At 40.7% G+C, this 20603-nt stretch overlaps 1 protein-coding gene across 2 annotated transcripts; it reads left to right on the top strand.

The window, feature by feature from the left end:
• Positions 1-287: 287 nt before the first annotated feature.
• Positions 288-19990, top strand: cfap221 (cilia and flagella associated protein 221). Of its 2 annotated transcripts, XM_084346678.1 has the most exons (25): positions 288-421; positions 968-1215; positions 1446-1546; positions 3625-3711; positions 3839-3934; positions 4130-4230; positions 4418-4521; positions 5870-6029; positions 6877-6988; positions 7324-7450; positions 7585-7696; positions 7775-7862; positions 9899-9988; positions 10683-10778; positions 12074-12161; positions 12432-12523; positions 12790-12870; positions 13405-13512; positions 13605-13745; positions 13844-13929; positions 14396-14471; positions 14662-14762; positions 17950-18042; positions 18158-18265; positions 19419-19990. In XM_084346678.1, exons 2-25 carry the CDS (start codon positions 1086-1088, stop codon positions 19552-19554), a joined length of 2514 nt encoding a protein of 837 aa, XP_084202804.1. In that variant the 5' UTR covers positions 288-421; positions 968-1085; the 3' UTR covers positions 19555-19990. The 2 variants fall into 2 exon arrangements, with proteins under 2 accessions (XP_084202804.1, XP_084202803.1); XM_084346677.1 differs by lacking the exons at positions 288-421; positions 968-1215; positions 1446-1546 and having other exon boundaries at positions 3628-3711; positions 14396-14465.
• The last annotated feature ends 613 nt before the right edge of the window (positions 19991-20603 follow it).

Genomic DNA, 20603 nt, shown 5'->3' on the forward strand with positions numbered 1-20603 from the left:
CGTCACGGGCGAGCGTAAATACAGTGCATTAGCGTGAAAACGGTAAATATATCGAGTAATATTGTAATAGTATACACAATTTAAATTCATATGATGAAATTTCAGTGCACGTTTTTAAACAAAAAGTAGTAAAACACAGTATGATAGTAGTTTGTGCTTGTATTGTGAAGGTAGAGTGGTCAGCTTCCGGTCTCGTTTCGGGTGAATTGACGCAGCTTCTCAGCCAACAAATCGTATTCGCCCACAGCAACGTTAGTCCCGCCCCTTCAGTGTCACTATAGCAACGACCGTGTTTGATGGCGGGGGTCCTTCCCATCAACAAGACACGGTGCCCAAACGAAATGCTTCTGCTGCGAAAATAATTGGAAAATGGCTGTTTTTCTCTGAGCAACCAAACCCAACACATTGTCCTAACATTTGAGTGAGTTCAAAGTTCAATTGTTAAAAAGGTTTTACATGAGAAGTTGATAAAACTCTTGCTGTGACGCCTCTAATTAAGTTAAATTAAGCTAGTAAGTTAGCTAACAGCACCTGAGTTATTTGCTGATATTAGCTTCACTGCTAGCATTTGTTACGCACCTAATAATTACATTCTCAGGTGAAGAGGTGAAGATGTAGCCCCTTTTATAGCATTAACAGTTGGTCATATCTGTCTTTTTGTGGCTATACCTGGCTTTATTATCTTTAAAATGGTGCAAACGTAAGCTGCCTATATCAAAAACTGTAATATTATATAAAATAAGTCGTTTTTATGAATTAGTTGAAACCAGGAAGCACAGATATTACAGAGGTGAAGGGAATGTGATGCCTCCACTGCACTTTTCCTGCATCTTCATTAAAGGCATGACAGTAAATGTATGAAAACACATTTACTCAATTGAATTCACTGAATTAACTCAACTCAACTAACTCTTAAAGTTAATGAAACAACCTGCTGTCCTTCCATGTCCTCCCTCTTGTTGTTCAGATTATAAATTCATAGGTTTCCAAACGCATCATCTCCCAACATGCCGCTCTGTCCTTCACTGTCCTCCAGCCTGCTGTCATTTCTCTCATGAGGAGCCAGAGCTGACCCTTTTGCCAGGATGGAGGTGGCCCTCGCTGCCCCGCGGAGCCTCTCCGAGCCTCTCAGGAGGGGGACTCCTCTGCCCCTGAGCCAGCTGGTGGAGGAGAGCAGAAGCAGAGACAACATTCCCAATCACCTACTGGAATCAAGTATAATATTAAACATGTCCTCTGAAACCCTTTGATATTATGCTTTAATACAGTACAAGTATTTAACCTTACAGTAAAAAGCAAGTCTCTCTTTCTTCTGTTTCCATTGATGCTGCTTTTGTATTGGTTGTGTCACACTTTATGTATCAGAAAACCTCTTTGCAGGTTCAAAAAAGCCTGCATTCCAACAGTTTCCTGCAATTACATTTCAGTATTTGTTTGCCTTTCAGAAATTTATGCCAAACTGAAAAGTAACAGCCTGATCCAAGCAGAGCCTCCAGAGCTTCACTTCAGTGGGTTTGAGCTGGAGAAGGATTACATAAAGATCCTGGTGAGGAAAACACTGCCAAACACTTAATATTCTTGGAGTTTTTACCATTAATTTCCACTGTCTCATTGGCAGGCTACATTGGATAGATATTTAGAAAAAAAAAAAAAAAAAAAAAACCCTTTCCTTTCATTACTTTATGGCCACAAGTGCTTGGTGTAAAAAAAACAATGAAATAAGAACAATAAAGACCAGATAATAGATGCAGACTGAGTGGCTGGTCAGAAAACATTGGCAGGCATAGGCGTGCCTCCTGCTGCACGCTGATCCACCTTCTGCTCGTTTAAAGGGGGATTTGTGAATCATCTCCTTTGTCTCTGTCGTGCTTTTGAGTTTTACTTTTGTTGTTTCCTGTTTCATTTGAAGCTTTCTCTCTCATGTGTCTTCTTTAGCTTCACGCTTCCTCTCTCTGTCTTTCCCCTGCCTGTGCTCACCTGTGTTTCATTAGTTAATTAGTGGAAGTGTGTTCGCTGGCTTGCTGTCAGTTCGTCTGCCTCTTCAACGTCTGCTCTCCAGTCCTGTTTGGCTCCTCCTGTCTCGTCTGCCTTTGCTGCTTGTGTCCCTCCTGTCATCCCGAGTTGTACATAGTTTTTTTTTTGCTCTCGGGTTGCTGCTTTTTGTTGCTTCCACCTGTCTGCTTGGATTCTTATATTCGGGCCCTTTATGCTAAACATGACAGTCTCACCGCCACTGAGAGACATAGTTGTTCCTAGGCCTGTCGTATGGATTATCGTACATATCTTCTTGACTTATCGATGTATATGCATGACCTCAATCAGTCTTGCTAGCCTTGATATTGTTTATTTGTGTTATTGTTACATACAGTCAGAATATCTGGAAATTTTACCCAACATGATGCCAGAATAACAGCAGTTTTTAAGACTTTGGTACATCACCTGAGTGTTTTTTCACATTTTATTTATTGTTTTAGTTTTTTTATTTCAGTTCACATTTCGGTTCCAATGTCTGAATATTATGAATAAAAAGTTAATTGCTCTTTAAAAGGGTGTACTTGCAATTTTACGCTATTATATTATCATATCAGTGAAATGGTCTTAATATTCAACAAAAAGTAGTTATTTTATCAACGTTTTACTGTTTATCATTATGATTCTGTTTTATTTTTTATGTTTGTTTTAATTAAGAAGATTATTTGTGTAGTATTTCATAATTTTACAATCATCGTTTATTTAACTACCCAAATTTTTGAGCTGTCTTGATGTGCTTTAGTCTCAAAACCTGTTTTTATTTTTTAATATTCCATGTCAGTCACATGTAAAGCACTTTGAATTGCTTTTGTATGACAGGTGCTCTATAAATACGGTCGGGTCGTCGTGACAGGCCGGCATGTACCAGTCTGTTTTATTACAGTCATTAGACAGTTACGGCACTGATCGGGGCTGTTATGGCAGGAATTTATGTGAATCATCAGGACAATAGCCTGGTTCAGGAAGAGGTTAAGTTGTCTGTAAAGCTACTGGTTGAGTGCGTACTTTGTGCTTGCTGCAGCTTTTTTAAGCTACTGAAGATTCAAAGTATCCATGAGGAAACATCTTCAAGGTGCCTGACAGACCTGCCATAAACTTAAGTGTCATGTATTTATATTCCCGAGATGGTCTTTGATGTCTTGATGATCAGGTTTTATTTGTAACTGGAACTGAATGCAGCATCCCGGGGCTTTAAACAGGGAGTTGGCCTTGGCCTCTTGTTGGGTTTTGTCCTAGAAAAAGCGGCTTTTACACTCATTATTTGGCGAAGCAGTGAAGGAGCACAGGTCAAATTTCTAATCCAGTGTTGCACACGAGTACACAATCTCTTGACGAGTTTCCTGGTGTAGTAAAGGCCAGACAGGCACCCACCAAAAGCTGATAAACCATTTCAGTAAAGTATTCAAATATCCTTTCCCATCATAATTTCCATAATTTGATTTAATTGAATGGGCACTAATTTTTCCAGCCTATTTGGGTGATGAAGCACTGTAGGCTGGGATGTAAGCATCAAGAATATGGAAATAGTTTTCTCAAGTGCACATGATTGGATTGAAATGAATGAATCTTTTCTCTCCTCTTCCTCTCCCTCAGAAACTAAGTAACATCTCATCTGAAGTCATGAATATTCACATCATTCCCACCCAAACCAAGCACTTCCAAACATCTTACACCAAAAAGGTACTTTTTTTTATTTCTCATTACAAACTGCTGACCTGAATATAATATCACGACTCCTCTTATCTGTGAGTGGAATCAGTTTTTGTTTTTGAAGATTCGACCTTGTGCGATCTGTTTTTCTCTGAAGTATCGACTCATCCCGGGCCTCGCCTACACGCTGAAGGTCAGATTCTGCCCCGACGAGTGGCGATACTTCTATGACTGCGTTCGGGTTCACTGCAAGGTGAGGATCCAACAGTTTGTTCGGAGTCAGCTGCAGCGTACTGATACTGTTTGTTTTACACCTACATCTTTAAACTATAGGCATTTAGTGAAAGCTGTCGGATGTCGCCTCTCTTATCTCTGTTATTTTCTTTCCCCTACTCTGTACTTTCTGTCTTTCTTGTTTATTCAACCCAACTCCACCCTTTCTTCTAAGGGGGAAGAGAACCTGTTAATTCCAGTTCATGCTTACCCTGTCATCGATGACCTGCAGATCCCTCCTCACATCGACCTACCAGCCGTACCACTTGGACAAAGGTGTGTGCGTGTAGCGTGCGGCATGTGTGTGTTCGGGTCTTCAACGGGCTGTTTGTTGACCTCCCGTCTGCCTCAGGGCTCACCTGTCTCTTTGTATTCTTCCATACAACCAAGCATGCTTCCTTTCACCCGTTGGTGTCAAATCATAAAAAAATCATCTCTTGTTTTTTTCCCCTCCTGTCTCCAGCGTCTGCCGTGCTATTCCTCTAAGATGCAGCTGCCCCATTGACTTCGAGTTTCAGGTGTTTGTTATTCAGCCCCACGAGGCCTTCTCCATCCAGCCCCTTACAGGTGTGAACCAGTGAAATCATTTAATTCAACAACACAAATGGTGACAAATTAAGAATGCAGCAATTCATAATTAGCCTTTTAAGCTAAAATTGTTTTTTTTTTTTCTATTAATAGTTCTCATTTAGCTTGCCAGATTTAAAAACACGACCTCTGGGAGAGCTGCATATGCTCAAAAGCTTGGACTGGTATGTTTTGTGTATTAAACAAGTCACAACAGAAGTTGAAGGATGCTTCCAGTTTCCACACGCTGACACTAAGCAGTATTCATGGTCTGGGAAGCATCATAACACATGGCGGAACCAGCACTTGGGATTTGAATTACAGCTGCGGCTTTAACTGTGTACAAACCTGGAATGAGAATAAGAGATATAAATGAGTTTCTTATTTTGGAGCTGCTTTTTGTGCTTTTTTACGTCTCCCCCCAATACACAATAAATCACGGCTACGTTACGAAGACTACAGCTCACGGTATAAAGGCATTCAGTCACGCAGCTGTCAACAGTGGTAATTTGAAATCATATTTTTGGGGACAGAATTACAACACTTTTGTGGCCCATCGGTCATTTTAAGTGGTTTTTAATCAAATTTGTACTTCTACTACAAGGAGGAGGCAGAAGATGGATTATTTTACTTTTCATCCATTACTAACGTTTTTGACCATTCATCCTTTAGTTTAAGCTAACTGTTCGAGTGTTTATACGTGATTCTGGCTAATTAATTTAGCAATTTATTCATTACTTTTAGCTAACTATTTCAAGATTTGTATTAATTATGTTTACCTTACAACTTTTTCAGTATATCCAGTACTTTTATACCTATTTCGACCATTTATCCTTCACTTTTAGCTTAGCTTTTATCTATTTGAACTGTTTATTCATTACTTTTTGCTAATTGTCTTACATCTTTATCTATAACCTTTAGCTAACCATTTCAAGACACATTTGAATCACTTTTGACTTACAATTTAAGCAGTATATCTAATACATGCGAACTAATTTGACCATTTATCCTTTACTTTAGATAACCATTTGAACTATTTACCATTACCTTTAGCTAATTATTCCACCCCTTTATATGTAACTCTTAGCTAACTATTTCAACTGTTATATTAATTACTTTTGGCTAACTATTTCAACCACGCTTGCATCGGCCACAAGTGGTGTTCAGGTGTTACAACTGACGTGGTTAGGGGGGGATTGTGTGTGTGTGTGCATTTAGCCAGTTGTAGTTGGTATCTTACTGCAGACATAATGTTTGGTGCCCCTGCTTGGGAATTACTGCCCCATGCAAGCCAAATGCAATCACAAACACCATCCATTCATATTGTTTTCCCCCCTTTCTCTTCCAGGTGTGATACCAGCCAATGGTGAAGTGAGGATCAACGTGACCTTTAGTCCTTACCAGTACGAGACTTCTCAGGTCACCATCCAGTTGGTCATCTCACAGTTCAACACTAAACCCTACCTCTGCACCATCACTGGGAGCTCTGCCCCTCACCGTACCCTCGGGTAATTGCAGCTAGAGATTGTTGAACACTAAAAATTCCCTAGTCTTCTTTCTAGTTACCTGTGGCATTAAATGTGCACAGATACCATATATCTCCATTTAAGGGGGTTGGTGTTTTCCCTGTGCTGTAACACACCATGTTGTCTTGCTCCTATGCTGTCTTATCTGACTGAAATCAAATGTAACTGTTGCTTTCCTCAGTCCGCACGCTAGGTGGTTCATTCGAGGGTGAAAACATGCACCGAACTAGATGAAGAGAAAATGGCCTTGTGGTCTGATTAGAAGTTCCCATTTGTTTTTCGTTTTTTTTTCCTCCAGCCGGTATAAAACCTAATGCCTAATTCTGTTCCCATGAGAAAAGAGGGTGCTATCCATCACACAGCAGCAGCTCCATCCACTGCACTGTCTTGGTGTTATCTCGGCCGAAAGTTAATAATTCATGAAAATAGCTCGGTAGCTGGTGCAGTGATATCAAGATGGATATGCCTCCGGATGGATGTTTAGCATATAAAACATTCTCCCTCTGTTTGTTGTTCCCCGCAGTGGAACCAAATAAAAGATGAGATATGTGCAGTAATGTGAAGTAAAAGATTAAGAAATGTGGGCTCGAGCCAATGTTTTTACAGCTTGAACCAGCGCCTGACGCTCGCTTGCTGCTCAGTGAGATTTTTATGTCTTTGATAATCTTTTGTTGACTGTTGGAGAAGTGTCAAGTCAGCACTACGGGCATTTAAAGCCGCGGTTAGGCCTCAAATTAGTTGCAGAGATGTCGATCTGTTTTGGCCCTCGCTAATGTACAGTTCTGTCATAAATCAAACAAGTTTATGTATCTATTTTTCTGCACGATAGTGAGCTGGGAGATGCAGCGCCTGCAGAACACAAAAGACCTCCACCTGCAACCCAAGCGCCTCCTCGACGTAAAACCAAACCCAGGTCGACCAAGGAGGCTGACAAATCAAAGGTAGTGGATGTAATGTCAAATGAAATGCAGGGAAATAGGAGTTGCCGGTTAGTTCATGCTTACGCTTAAAATAGTCGTGAGAAACTCTCTTGCACCTTCATGAAAAATGCAAAGGTCTTTATATAAGTACAGTGTTAGATGTGCTTATTAGTCTGTTACCTCAATTAATTCATTTTCAGTTTTCGTTTTTGATTAAAGACACAAGAGAAGAAAGAATCTAATTTTCCTTTAACAGCTTTTTCTCCTCCTACAATCTGAAATCTATTTCATCTGGGAACATTTTTTTTGTCACCCTTTCTCTTGTAATGCTGATCATTTCTTGTTTGTCCTCCTAGACGTTGCGAGACCAGGCTGGTGTTCAGACTGGACTGAAGCCTCCGGTAGACGTCTGTACCCCTGCAGGAGTGGCAAAGATGCTAATCAAAGACACCAATAAACTCAGCTCTAAAGACCTGAGGGAAGGTAAATACTGTACAGGCGGATGATTGAACTCTTTTATGGAGTTTTTGTGACATACATGACACCTCATCAAACCTGTTGCTGTTTTTAGTAAGCTAAAAAATCTCAAAAACTGTTGTGTATACCCCCCACTTCAGCCATTTCCTGTGGCAGTATGGTCGGTCTACAGAACAGGCAGATGAAAGAAGCCCTATTCATGAAAAAGGTTCAACAAAACGTGAAGGAGGAGCAGGCCAACCACACCAGATGGTAATTTAGAATGAACTCCTTCTCCAAAACTACATACTGTCCCTTTTTTAATTAAAAATATATGTACATTTCATTCAGGAAAGTTCATCTTGGAAAGGACCCGGTGTCAGAGCAAACCAGGAGGCAGGTAGCGGAGGAGAGAGAGATCGCACTCCATGAATACTTGGTGAGATTTATCAGTCGGTGTGAAAACAGGGAAGCTGCCTGTTGTATTCTTACGGAAAGTTGTTATACAGTCTGATGTGGTGCCCCCACCTGTTGTTATTCTTTGTCTTACATTGGTCATGCTCTCAGTCAAACTGTTTTTAGTCTATATTTGGTTAAATGTCAAGTTGGCACTATTAAAAGTAACCGAATTAGCTATTGTCAGCTCGTGTTGCGCTGTAGAAATGAATGTACAAACAATTTATCAGTGCATTGATCTGATACTGAAGGAAATGGAAAAACATGATGATTCTCAGGCAAGAACCGGAGTATATGACATCACATCACAGATAATGATATCCACTGAATCTAAAAATCGTGTTTGTGTGTTTAGATTTGACTGAGTTATGACTCTTAAAGTACCATAATTGCCTCCGTGAGCTGCGAGTTAAAGCCGCTGTAACTCCAACTGTTGACCATGTTGGTGAATGAACCACATCAGAACCTCTGATTTACTTTAGGTTTACTGTTCTTCAGGGTCCACTTCCATTAATAAATAAAGCTGGACGGATCAGAAACCCTAAAACAGAGCTGGGTAATGGTTGGAAACACTTTCTACAGTGTCTGCCGGTCAAATCCTGACTGCCATAATTATTGTTTATAGTAAAGCAGATTTTTCTTGAGGATATTTTCTTGTACAGTTTGTTTTCCCATTTCATTCAACATGACATTTACTGAATGTGTTGGTAGCTAATCGCTTACGCTAGACAAGATATGCATACTAATGTCTTGCCCTGATTCGGCGGTAGCTTTATTAGATCCGCACTCCAAAAAAAAAAAAACACGCTGCCTATGTGATTTATTTTATTGAGTCACAGAGGAAATGTGCAGACTCAGCCAAGGTAACATCAGGTTTGAAATATGAGTGTGTGTGTGTGTGTGTGTGTGTGTGTGTGTGTGTATGTGAGAGGTTCCTCACAAAAACTTATTTGAATAGTTGACAGAAGTCTCACCGACACTTAGCAGCGCTTCCTCCCCCGTCGCCGCTCCTCCACCTGCACTGCTTATAATTCACAAACGCTTCCTCCTCCATACGCTCCTCGTTTACAGCCTCGTATCTTCCACAGTTTGGTGTTTTATGGGAACTCTGTTGTTTTTATGAGAGGAAGAGCTGCTATCTTATTCTATACGTCCTCTTTGGAAACTTTACCGCAGGCCAGAACTTGTATAACTCTACAGATAATCTGTCCTTCCCTGTTTGCATCGCGTATTATCTTGTCATCACCCAGACCCAGAATTAAGATTTACAGTCCTCCGTCAGCTTAATTCTTCCTGCCACTTTAACCAAAGGATGTCAAGCTGACCTCCTATAGAGGATAAGAGGAGCAGTTTTTTGCACTGTGTGTCATTGCCAGAACTCTGAGGGGTTCAGCAAAAATAGAAACATCAGCATCCACTTTTTGCTTTTGTGCCATATACCAATCTGCTTTGGGCCTGTATCATTTATTCAGCACATTCTTTGCCAGTTCTGACAAGGTGACACACTGTAAAATGCTGTGCATGTGCAATCAGGCTGTAGTGGCAGATATTTCCCCTCATCTGATAGTAAGCTACTTCTTAATAATAATACTAATAATTAACTTCAAGGTCAAAGTGCTTAATAACACTGAAGTTACATGCGGCAAGAGTTTGAACATAAAAACATGACTAGATTGAATTAAAGCCTCTTGACAGTAAATTTCTAAAAATAAGAAAACAATAAGGTTGATAATAGACTACATATAATGCATAAGACTGAACATAAACCCACAATAATAATAATAATAAAATAAAGCTAATGATAACATGCTAACACGCCAAACTAAGATGGTGAACACAGTTAACAGTAACATGTTAGCATTGTTAGCATGTTAGCTGGAAGCCGCCCCCCCCCGTGTCTGAGTACAGCCTCACAGAGCTGCTAGCATAGCTGTAGACTGTTAGCCTTCTTTTAATTTCAGCGTTTGTCTCTTTTACTTAACATTTTGTTGACTTGTGCTGTTGCTGATTGTGTTGCAGGTTAAAAGGGGAGATGTGAGGCCCGAGGAAGACTTCGCTGCTGGAGAAGCTAAACTTTCCTCCAGACGAGTGCTTTGTGAGGCAGGACAGGTAAAACCTCCACTGTGGTGTGTTCACTCATTTGCCAGCATGACTCACAACTTCTGTTTTTTTTTAATCTTTTGTTTAAAATAGCTGCTGTAATAGACCTTGGTTGACTTGTCTGTTGCTAAACATGATATATTTTGGGTAGTTTTAAGTGGTAACTGTAAGCTTGGGTTTCATTTTGTCAAAACCTTCGGGACTGATGACTTAAGGATCTTAAATTGAAAAGATTTGCCTTTTGAGGGTAACAAAATCACCCCTTCTTTCTTTATGTGTCACACTTAATGTCTCTCCACATTAAAATCTGACACTTATATACCTCGGTTGCAAAACTACAGTACACACAATGTTCAGTTTGCTGAATAGATCCATGTTTAGTCTTGGTTAATGTATGATTAGGTGTCTCCCGAGTCTTAACACATCTAGATGATATATTTTCTTTTATTCTTCTTTGGAGATGAAGGATTCAACTAGACAAACTGTCTCTCAATGCTCTTACATTAAATTAATCCTTTTGCACTCAGCCCCTCTCGCAATTTAATTCAATCTAACTTTAACTGTCCTTCTATCTTTTTCCATTTAAATACGAGCTGAGCCCTCGTGAAATTTCACTTTATGGCCCTTTTCATATCCACTCAATGTAACGAAGCCAAACGAGCATATGAAAGTCAGCTATAAATGTCTCTCTAACCTCTTCTAGGCCCACGAGGGAGCCCCATCCTTCCAGTCTTACTCCAGTTTCCAGTGGGAGCTGAGACAAAGAGCCCTCACACTGTTCCAGCAGGCAGCACGCAAGGTACACACATCATCAAAGTACTGTAAAGTCACTGAGCTACATGTGCTAATGCACACATGCATGAGCGTCTTCCTAGCTGCACAAACACATATATACATCACACTTTCATCTTCCCCTCAGGAGAGGGCCGGTGTCCCTGCGGCGCTGTCCCTTTAGTGCAGCCATGTGTGAACTCCTCACACTAAATGTATAATATTCTTTACAGTAGATTTTTCCTGGGTACAGTGCATTCCTGTGAAAGCTGAGCAAACTGACATGTTCTCTCGAAGCCACAGGAAGAGCATACTTGTGTCTTCCTCGAGGCAAGTTAAATAAACGCAACTTTTTCTCACGGAAGAGTTGGAAAAAGTCTGACTGACTCATCACATTTCATTCTAATGGCTGTTTTGATACAGCGATTTCAAAACAAGTCAGTCAAGCTAAGAGAGCAGTGTTTGCTATGACATCATTGATGAGAATGGTTCAGAATGCTCCGCCTCCAACCTGTTTTCACTGGTCAAAAACCGACTTTGATGTCGTCGACTTTTCTTCTTCTCCCCCAGTCATCGTTCAGCATGGACGTCTGAAGACTCATTTACGAGTATCACCAAAATTCACAAGTACAAATCACAAAAATGAATGATTCTGTGTTTAAATCTTTAAATTCTGTTACTTGTGAACAAATAACTTAGACCAGGAGTCACTATTAAATGTATAACAGTGTTTCCCACACATATACTTTAGTTTGGCTGGTAGTATGATGAAGATGAAGTATTTTTTGCAACCCATCGTACAATTTATACATTTATTTTGTTAATACGCCTGAGAGAACAACACCATCCGCTATCGATGAACTACTGGTCGATCTCGCTCTTGGTTCCTCCACACGCAGCTCACCTGCTGTTATGACACTGGAACACGAGGTGTGTTTTTTTTAGGCAACTTTATACTGCTGATGAAAAGCCAACCAACTAAACACCCCTCGCCTGACCCTCCACTTCCACACGTGTAAGAGATTATACAATGGTGCTAAAAACTAAAAGGCCCTCTCTAGAGCCAGTGTTTGGATTGTCCATTCCTGGTTACTGTAGCAACATGGCAGCCTCCAGTGAAAACACAGAACATAATTATGAATATTATATTAAATTTCTGTGAATAGATCCCCTAAATCTTACACAGTGGACCTTTTTAAATGTATAAGACTGGACAGAACAGTTGTGCTGAACAGTTCTTCAAAGGAAAAGCGTGACACCTCTCACTGACACCTCAGTGGCGGTGGATGTCCAGTAACACCTTGTACTCTTCTTGCCTTCCAGGTGGTGATCCGATGTCGTGTGAACCACAGACTGACCTGTTTGAAGAAGCTGTCGGACAGTATGAAGAACCTGCCCTCGGCAAAGAAAGGTTTTGATTATCCGCTGATCTCCTCATTCAGAAGTAATCTCGTTATGCCGTGTCAGTAAAGCATGCTTAATTGAATTCATTCCTAGAGGGGAAATTTTGAAATCAAATCACCTCTGGGTTGTCATGAGGTTCCTAGAAACATACATGTGTGCCTCAGGGGAAATGGCTATATATGGTGCATTTAGTCATACATTTCTTACTGACCCAACAAACAACAACTTACAGATAAAGTAGACTTTACTCACGTGTGAACTGTGCCACTTTTTTCAGTCGAAGAGGAGACGACGTGTGATCTGAAGGTCTCGCCAGAGCGAGTCTTTCCATTTACTTTCCCCGTTTTCTCTGATGAAGATGACCCACTGGTGAGTGCATTTCATAACTGACTGAGCCTTACTGCACATTACAAGTTGTTAGTGATGTTTCAACAATATAGTTCAACCACTTCCCAACCAAGCGAGTGCTGGTTACTGTCCTGCACATGGAACAATTTCATTCACAATCAAAGAAGAGGCCCAGTTTCAAACACTCTGATTAAATCTTCCATTTTCCTGAAGCCCTACAGAGAAAAAGGCCTCTGTGTTGTGTTCAACTGAACAAATCATGCCATTTGTCTCCTTGATGTTTCCAGGCTCTTGGTAATTTGCCGATGATGCCCGTGGATCCCGTTGATGTGACTGTGACAACACATATTCCTTTCTTCAAGCTCCAGGTATGTTTTCTGCACCACCTGGTCATCACGACTATAAATCAACAGACACGTACCTAGCAGCAGCAGTGGTGGAAAGTAATACTGTAGACGAGGACTATACTTGTTGATACATTTCAGAGAGAGATATTTATAGCTTTTTACTCAACTACATTTAGTTTTTAGTTAACTTCATAGGTGCGTCCTCCGCAGCTGCCCTGCAGGCATCCGAGAAAATGTGACAATGTAAGACGAATACAGTATAATCAGTAAATTCTGTGTACAATAGTCGGCTTATTTGATTACAAGTTTCATACTTTGAATCTGTGAATTTGTAAATGAATGTCTGCGTGATATGAATGCAATATTGTTTTATCTCTGAGAGACTGAGAAGAAGCCCTGTGGCTTTACAAATCAGATATACTTGAAACTTTGTTATTTACTACATGCTGTACCCTAAAATAAACCTGTAATCCGCGAGCTCTGTGGAGCCTCGTCTCTCTATAAGTCAACATATAAGCCATTTCTTTTTAAGAACCATATTATTTGTCATTCCAGGTTCCTCAGCATTATAAGCTGATGGGCTACCAGCCTGTTTCAGCCTGGGATGCCTCTAACTCTTATATCCCCGCTACTTTGGCAAGACCACTTCGCACCGGAGCTCCGGTAACTATGCAGTGCAGATGTAGCCAATATTGCAGCCAATTATTCGTCCAGAATATAAATTGTCAATCATTTGTCATTTTTTCACTCTTTAGGACGAGCTGGTGTCCAATGAGGTCAGAGATGTTGGAGATTTTGGAGCCCAACCTCCCTCAAGTGGGGAGCCCAAAGCGTGGGAGGAGCAAGAGCAAGTTGAAAATGAACAGGCTCTTCCTGCAAACCCACTGAGGATTTTTGTAAGGCTGTTTTTTTTCTGCACATGCGTGATGCATATTGGAGTGACAGTATATTTAAGTGACTTTTGTCCCTGTGTTTATCTCATCATATGCTGTAGAACCCAGCTCCAGGCCTGCAAACTTACAAACCGACCCCTAAATACCTGGAGAGCGACCTGGAGTTCCACCTCAGCCCTATGCCCAGGTAACCACAACACATTCGTAAATACATGTTTGTGGTAATACATTACCCAGCTATAGACCGGGGGCCTCATTACAGACACTTCCTGAATTTACCTTATGTGATGTCACCCTGCTGGCGAGACTAACTGTAACATTAGCCTGTTGGAAAAGCTAACTTTGATGTTAGCCTGCTGGAACAGCTTACGCTGACGTTTTTGACATTACAGTATGTGATTATCCATCTCCTCCACTGACACAATTAATGCCTCTGTCTTTTCTTGTCTATTATAGGAAGCTAGCTAGCTAGTCACAAGTATAGGATAGTATACAACCATGAGTTTAGGAATTGCTTTTCCAGTAGGAAGATTTTTGCTACCTTTGAAACTTAAGATAGGACAAGCGGTTAGGAAAGTCTTCTCTAATGAGGCCCCTGATTGTTCTCTAAACAAACCCAGACACTCAAAAAAGAAAATGCTCTCCTCATGCAGGTATACAATCCCTGAGGGCAATGTGTGCGGCTCAAAGACACACAGTCAGAAGAGGTTTCTGGACCGCAAGGTAAATGTCAGTTTGCGATTTTCTTTGGAATGCTTTTAGCCTTATCCTAGAAGCCCTTCAACCAAGTAACAGTATCATATTAATCATTTGAGATTCATTTAGTTCTAGTAATTACAACAGGCCCTTTTTGAAATATGAGCGACCCCTTCCTGTTTTATATCTGACTGGACTGATTTTTATTCTTCACCGACCACAGGCGGTGATCACAGGGCTCATGACACGGAAGAATTTTGATTCGATTAGCTCGTACCGTCTATCCAACCAGCCTGTCCTAAGGAGTTACTGTGCCATACGCAGGTAGGTCAGAAAATAACTTCATCACTGAGTAGAGTATAAAGTTGTGCCTGTTCTGACAGGATTTCTCCTCTGATTCACTGAAGAAGACGGTCAGAATGTCTTCATATTGACAGCAGCCACCTGGAAATTAAAAGAGGTTCCCATGCCCCATAATGTAAAAGCACTAGTACATGTTTACACAACTTGTTCACAAAGTGGCTGTTGTTTACTTCCGCTGTCCATATCTTTCCAGCCCATGGAAGAATTTGAACCCATGACACGGCTGTGGCAAGACGCCAATCATGTCATCATAGCTTTTCCAGCTTCTCGAAAAACAGTCATTTTCTTCCAATCAATCAATGATTTCAATCTGTTGTCTGTAGATATAATGAGATCCTTTACAGGTTGGTTTTATGAGAAAGGATCGTAAGACACAGGCTCATGTTATTAGTTTAACAACTGGCCATATTCTCTCCACGCCGCCTGTCAAATTGCCAAGACACAGCGTGAGTGTTTAATAGCTTCATATTCCACTCATCATCTCACACACAGTATCACAGAAACAGGATGGCCTTGTAGCCACGTCCACAAAACTTGAAGCGCTTGCCAGGTTGCAGAAAGTCAAATGATCTGCTTGGTTGTACGGCTCAATTAATGGTTCTGATTTAATTTATTGTTTCATGCAATAAACTACTGTTATTTATATTCTATTATGGTTCCATAAAGACATGAGTGCTGTACAGCCGCTGTGTTCGTCTCATATTCATCACTTGTACTCTTGTAAAGGAGTCCCTGAAGTTGAATTTCCAAAATCAATTTTGAGTGCAGAGATTAGTTTTCTCCCTCAAGTTTTAGAGCCTCACCAAAAAAAAAACACATTTTCACCTGATTGCAATGCAAATAGCCACATTTCAGTAGTTTTTTCGTAAGAAAACTATGATTTTAGCATTATACAAAATAAATACGGAAACGTATTCTTAAAAAAAGAATCCTTTCCTGTAGTACTGTTGTTCACCTCATGTGAGATACTGTCTGTGTGCAGAATCTAGGTCATATGGAGGCAAAGAGCCCTGCACACTGTCTTCACTTACGCTTTGAAATGATGATTTATTCAGTCTTTAGCCTAAATGGACAGTGAATAAATGATGATATTTTGATGTAGTGTATTAGTGAACGCAGCGTGGGGCTTTCTCGTGTGATACACCCTGTTTCCATACACCCCGTCACAACAAATCCCACTCCTACATGCAAAGAACTCACTTTCTGACACTTTTAAGAAAACGATCTCATGAACATGATAATTTGTCTTGCGTAACAGATATTTAAGGTTAACATTTAAGAGCTAATGAAGCGACGATCCCCAAGAGATCTGAAACAGTTTTAAGTCCCTATCTGACAAGATGACTAAGTCATTTGGGCAACCACTGTTCGCATGATGTGTTTCGTGATTGCGTGGGTTTGAGTCTTACTCTCTCCTCACCTTTCTGTCTGCTTCCCGTTTCTCCTCACCTTCCCCGTGTTACATAATCAGCTGCCTTGCAGGCCAAAGTATTCTCTTTCTGCCTGTCAGCATTGATCTGCAGGATATCTCCAGATATATTCTCCTTTTTTCATGCGAGAAATGATTTTCGCCTCCCTGCTCAGTGTTATTAATTTTCGATCACTGCCCCTCTGGTGACATTCACAGCGTCTCTGGCTATTTTACAAACACAAGCAAAGTGATTTATGTCATGTGGCCATGATAGAAGATAAGAACGACAGCAACTTGACAGCAGGATAAAGAGAGAAGTATGTGTTTTCCTGATAAACAATGCCTGAATCCAGCTACCAACAAACTTTAAAACAGTAACTCTCTGCGACTCTAGAGAGTCTGAAACCCTTTATACGTGAGTTTAATTAAACCTTTTATTTTTAATTTAGTATTGAGTTATTGATTACAGCACACTGTACAGTAATGTTTTATAGCATAGAAAATTTGAATTTCCCTGAAGCTAGAAGGACCTGAATTATCCAAAGAATCTGCAGCTCTTCTTGGCTTCATTGAGATTTATAGTGAGTTTCAGCTTGTTGTTTAGCTTCACAGCCTGCAACTTTACTGTTCTGGTTCATTATTGGTGTTTTCGGCGAAAATGTCTCTTAAAACCCAGTGTACATTAATGATAATAACAAGAATAATAATAATAATACGTTTATTTATAAAGCACCTTTCAAGAACTGACGTCAAAAAGTGCTTCATAAAGGAATAAAGCACCGTGTAACTGCCAGGCGATAAGCTAGCTAACGTTTGCTTGCTAATATGCGACCAGTTAGATTGAGACGTAAAAGAGAAACACAGTACACACGTCTGACCTAATCATTTGTTTCTACATATGTTTGAACACAAAAATAACACAGTATACCTCAAATTACCAACTGTTTGCTAATGACGTTAGACGGCTTGTCTGACTAGGTGAAAGCTACTTAGCTAAACAAGTTTGGTTGGCTTAATATTTCTCCCTCGTTCTACTACAACTGTATGCGACTACAAATTCTTAAAATTAGCCATCGGTCAAATTCAAACTTCAAACCAACAGGGGGCAGTATATCAACAGAGTAACCGCTTACTGCTGCTAACTGTAGCTGGCATTGGAGCGGCATGGCCCAGGGCTAACTGGTTAGCATGCTAACTTCAGTGGATATCTCTGCAGCACAATACACAGACATCGCTAAACAAAGCCATACTTCGACTGGACTGGTTGTTATATTCAATTTATTGTTACTAAGAACGTAGCAAGGATGTCACACAAAACTTAGCAATGGATTTAGCATTAGCTGGTGTGACCTAGCCCAGGTTATGACACGTTCATTTGCACAATGTGACTGATTCTCCATGTTTGTTGCACACTATGCGTAGCTCACCTTGTTCCCGTTCAGCCACCATCGTGATCCTTCCTTTCGGCCCAGGGCCTAGAACAGGGGTGCCTTCAAAAGCAAACCTGTGGCTTGTCAGTGTTTTAATTCATTTTAGCCCCTAAGTGGTATCAACCTTCACTCAGGAGTGCTTTTATCATTCCTGCTCAAACTGAGATACCAAACAACCCCAAGCAGTCTTTTCATCTAAGTAAGACAAAGTAGATATCTGACCATTATCTTGATTTGGTAATGTGTGGTCTGGCTCCTCAGGGGAAAAAGCAGTGTGTGTGTGTGTGTGTGTGTGTGTCCTCTGTAGGCCTGTGGATTGCAGCACAGATATCCTTCCACTGACTGCTCCTCCACCTCTCACTGGCCCTCCTCATGATCTGCCACCACTAATGGACACACCGTAAGCACATCCAGCACTGACATCTATTGATTATCTTGTTGGAAGCCTTTTCTGTCAGGTTTCGAGGAGGATCGTTGCTTTCATGCTCAGACTTGTGTGTTTTGTGTGTGTGCAGGTGTGAAGGCTCAGGAGTCCAGCTAACACCAGAGATGATAAGAGCACAGTTCTTGTCCGAGGGAACTCTGGTCTCCAATAGCAACGTCACCACAGAAACAACAGCCAGGTGAGTCTCCTGGCTCCATGGTGTAGCACTTTCCATGTGATAAATAGGATGAATGCTCCACGTACACACACATATGACAGATAATGTTCTTAGGCAGAGCTAAAAACATGTTGTACTTGAGTTTAAAGAGGGGAAGTCCTCCGAGTAAACCAAACATCAAGGTAATTAATGTGCAAATTGTGTACCTGGAGTTCTTTCCAACAAAGGCTTCCTGCAGAGCTGGAACACACTGCAACAGAAACAGAAAATCTAGCTTGTTTATTTCATTATCTTTGAACATTTTATCAAGATCGTTTCATGGTCGAGGTCTCAGCCTTGCATAATTATAGCAAAGAGACATTCGTATAAGAAGTTTACTCACCTTTTATGGAGGCTAAGATGCATTTTTGTCGCATAAAGTCATCATGTGCATCATACTAGGCATCAATAGTGACAATCCACAGCCTCTTGGCTGTAGCAGAATTAACTAACGCTCATTTACATCTGCAGTCCCTGGGCAGGCGTCACAGATAACATATTTAACAAATTAAATTAAACTAAAAGTGTAACTAGTAAAACAAGGTTTGCTGTTTTTATAACGATGCATTATAATGTGTTGAGTATTAAACATTTTGGAAATTAGCTACATTTTCATTGTTTTTAGCCAGAGCCTGACAGAGATATCGGTCGGCAGATATTATTTGTGGATATTGTCCTATCACTGATATATCAGTATTGGCAGACAGTTGCTTGAAATGCGTGGATTTGAAATCATCTTTCAGTCCTTAATATTAGTATTGGCATTGGTTGGTTGGGCTCCATTTTAAACCCTTCTACCAGACATCGCTTTAATTTACTTCTGCATTTTAATGTGTTTTCGTATGTTTCAAGGGATTTATTAGATATTTTTGTTGTGACATTTTATCATATTTTGACAAATTATTCCAGGATGTGGCTAAAATCAATCTGAAAACTAATGCAGAAAATGATTGCGATGATTTTAATGCTGTATTTTAATCAATACTAAAATCAACAGTATTGCTCATTAGAGCTCGAATTGAATGTGGTTTGGATGCCTTATGAAGATTCAGGGCTCTGGTTTGACAATCAGTCCTTTGAACCCATCTTCATTCCTGCGTGCTTCCACCTGTGATGTTAAATTGCTCTGTCACAGGCACCAGAGGGAGCTTCAGATGGAGGCGACCTACAGCTCTGAGTTCAACCAGCTGGGACAAAGAGTGATGAGCAGGCTGAAGCAACTTGGAGCCACAGACGGACCTTCTCACTCACCAGCAGAGGACTGCGAATAGGCAAAACACCCCCGAACACTTCCTGAAATGCAAATGCACTCACACTCACACATGAATAAACACAATCGCAGGACTACCAGTGAGCATTATACCCATCCTACTCACCCATACAAGACTCTGCATCGCCTGCCCTGCCTCTTCTGTAAAATAAAACCTGGTTACTTTCTCGCCCACCGGTAAGCCTCCCTCCCACCCACTCAAAAATTACCAGTAAGCTCTTCTCCTGTGCACTTACAAAGCCTGGAAATTCGTTATCCCTCCGCCCACACAGATCCATATATAAGCACAGCCACAGTATATTCCAACGAGCTACATTATATTACTGACAACTGCAGTCGGTTAAAAATACAAATTCTGCATTTTTGTGCTGTAGTTTAAAGAAGCAAAGTGAAACTGTAAGTTAGTTTAGTACCATTAAACTGTAATATGTTGCAAACGCTGTGTCATACTTGATCTTGGTAGCAGTTAAATATTAATACCTCTTTTTTGAAAGCTTTTAGAAGAGATTCCCTCCATCAGAAATGCTAATTGGTGTCACCCAGGTCAGAAAAAGTAACACTAGTTGAACTAATTTGTGTAACTTCTTGCTGATTCGCAGGACAGGGTATTAGTTTGGCATTCATTTGAAACATCAATTCAACATTTAAAGGTCCATATTTTATGTGGTTGTAAAAACGAAAGCTGCTTAGGTCAGAATTTAATTTCCAAAAGAGCTGACATCCTGTGAACTCAGTGGGATGGAGTCCAGTGCAGCATGCGTCCGCTCCCGACCCCTAGAGGGAGCTCCAACTCTACGAGTTCAACAATTAGATTTGCACATTTGTTTGTCCTTCACTTCAGTGTATGTACAGTAAGAGGACGGTGCCTTTTTTTAAACCCCCCCTTCTCCAGACACACACATGCACACACTGTTTTTGTAAAATGAGGTCACATTTTTTTAGACATGGGGTTTGGACCCATGTGGGAACACTGAGGCCTATAGCCAAACTACTGTAGTGTCAGGATACACTGAAGTGACAGTAGAGGGTTTTGAAGGACGGTGCTCTTGT

Source organism: Pagrus pagrus, assembly GCF_965226575.1.
Source record: "Pagrus pagrus genome assembly, chromosome: 24".
NCBI classification, from domain to species: Eukaryota; Metazoa; Chordata; class Actinopteri; order Spariformes; family Sparidae; genus Pagrus; species Pagrus pagrus.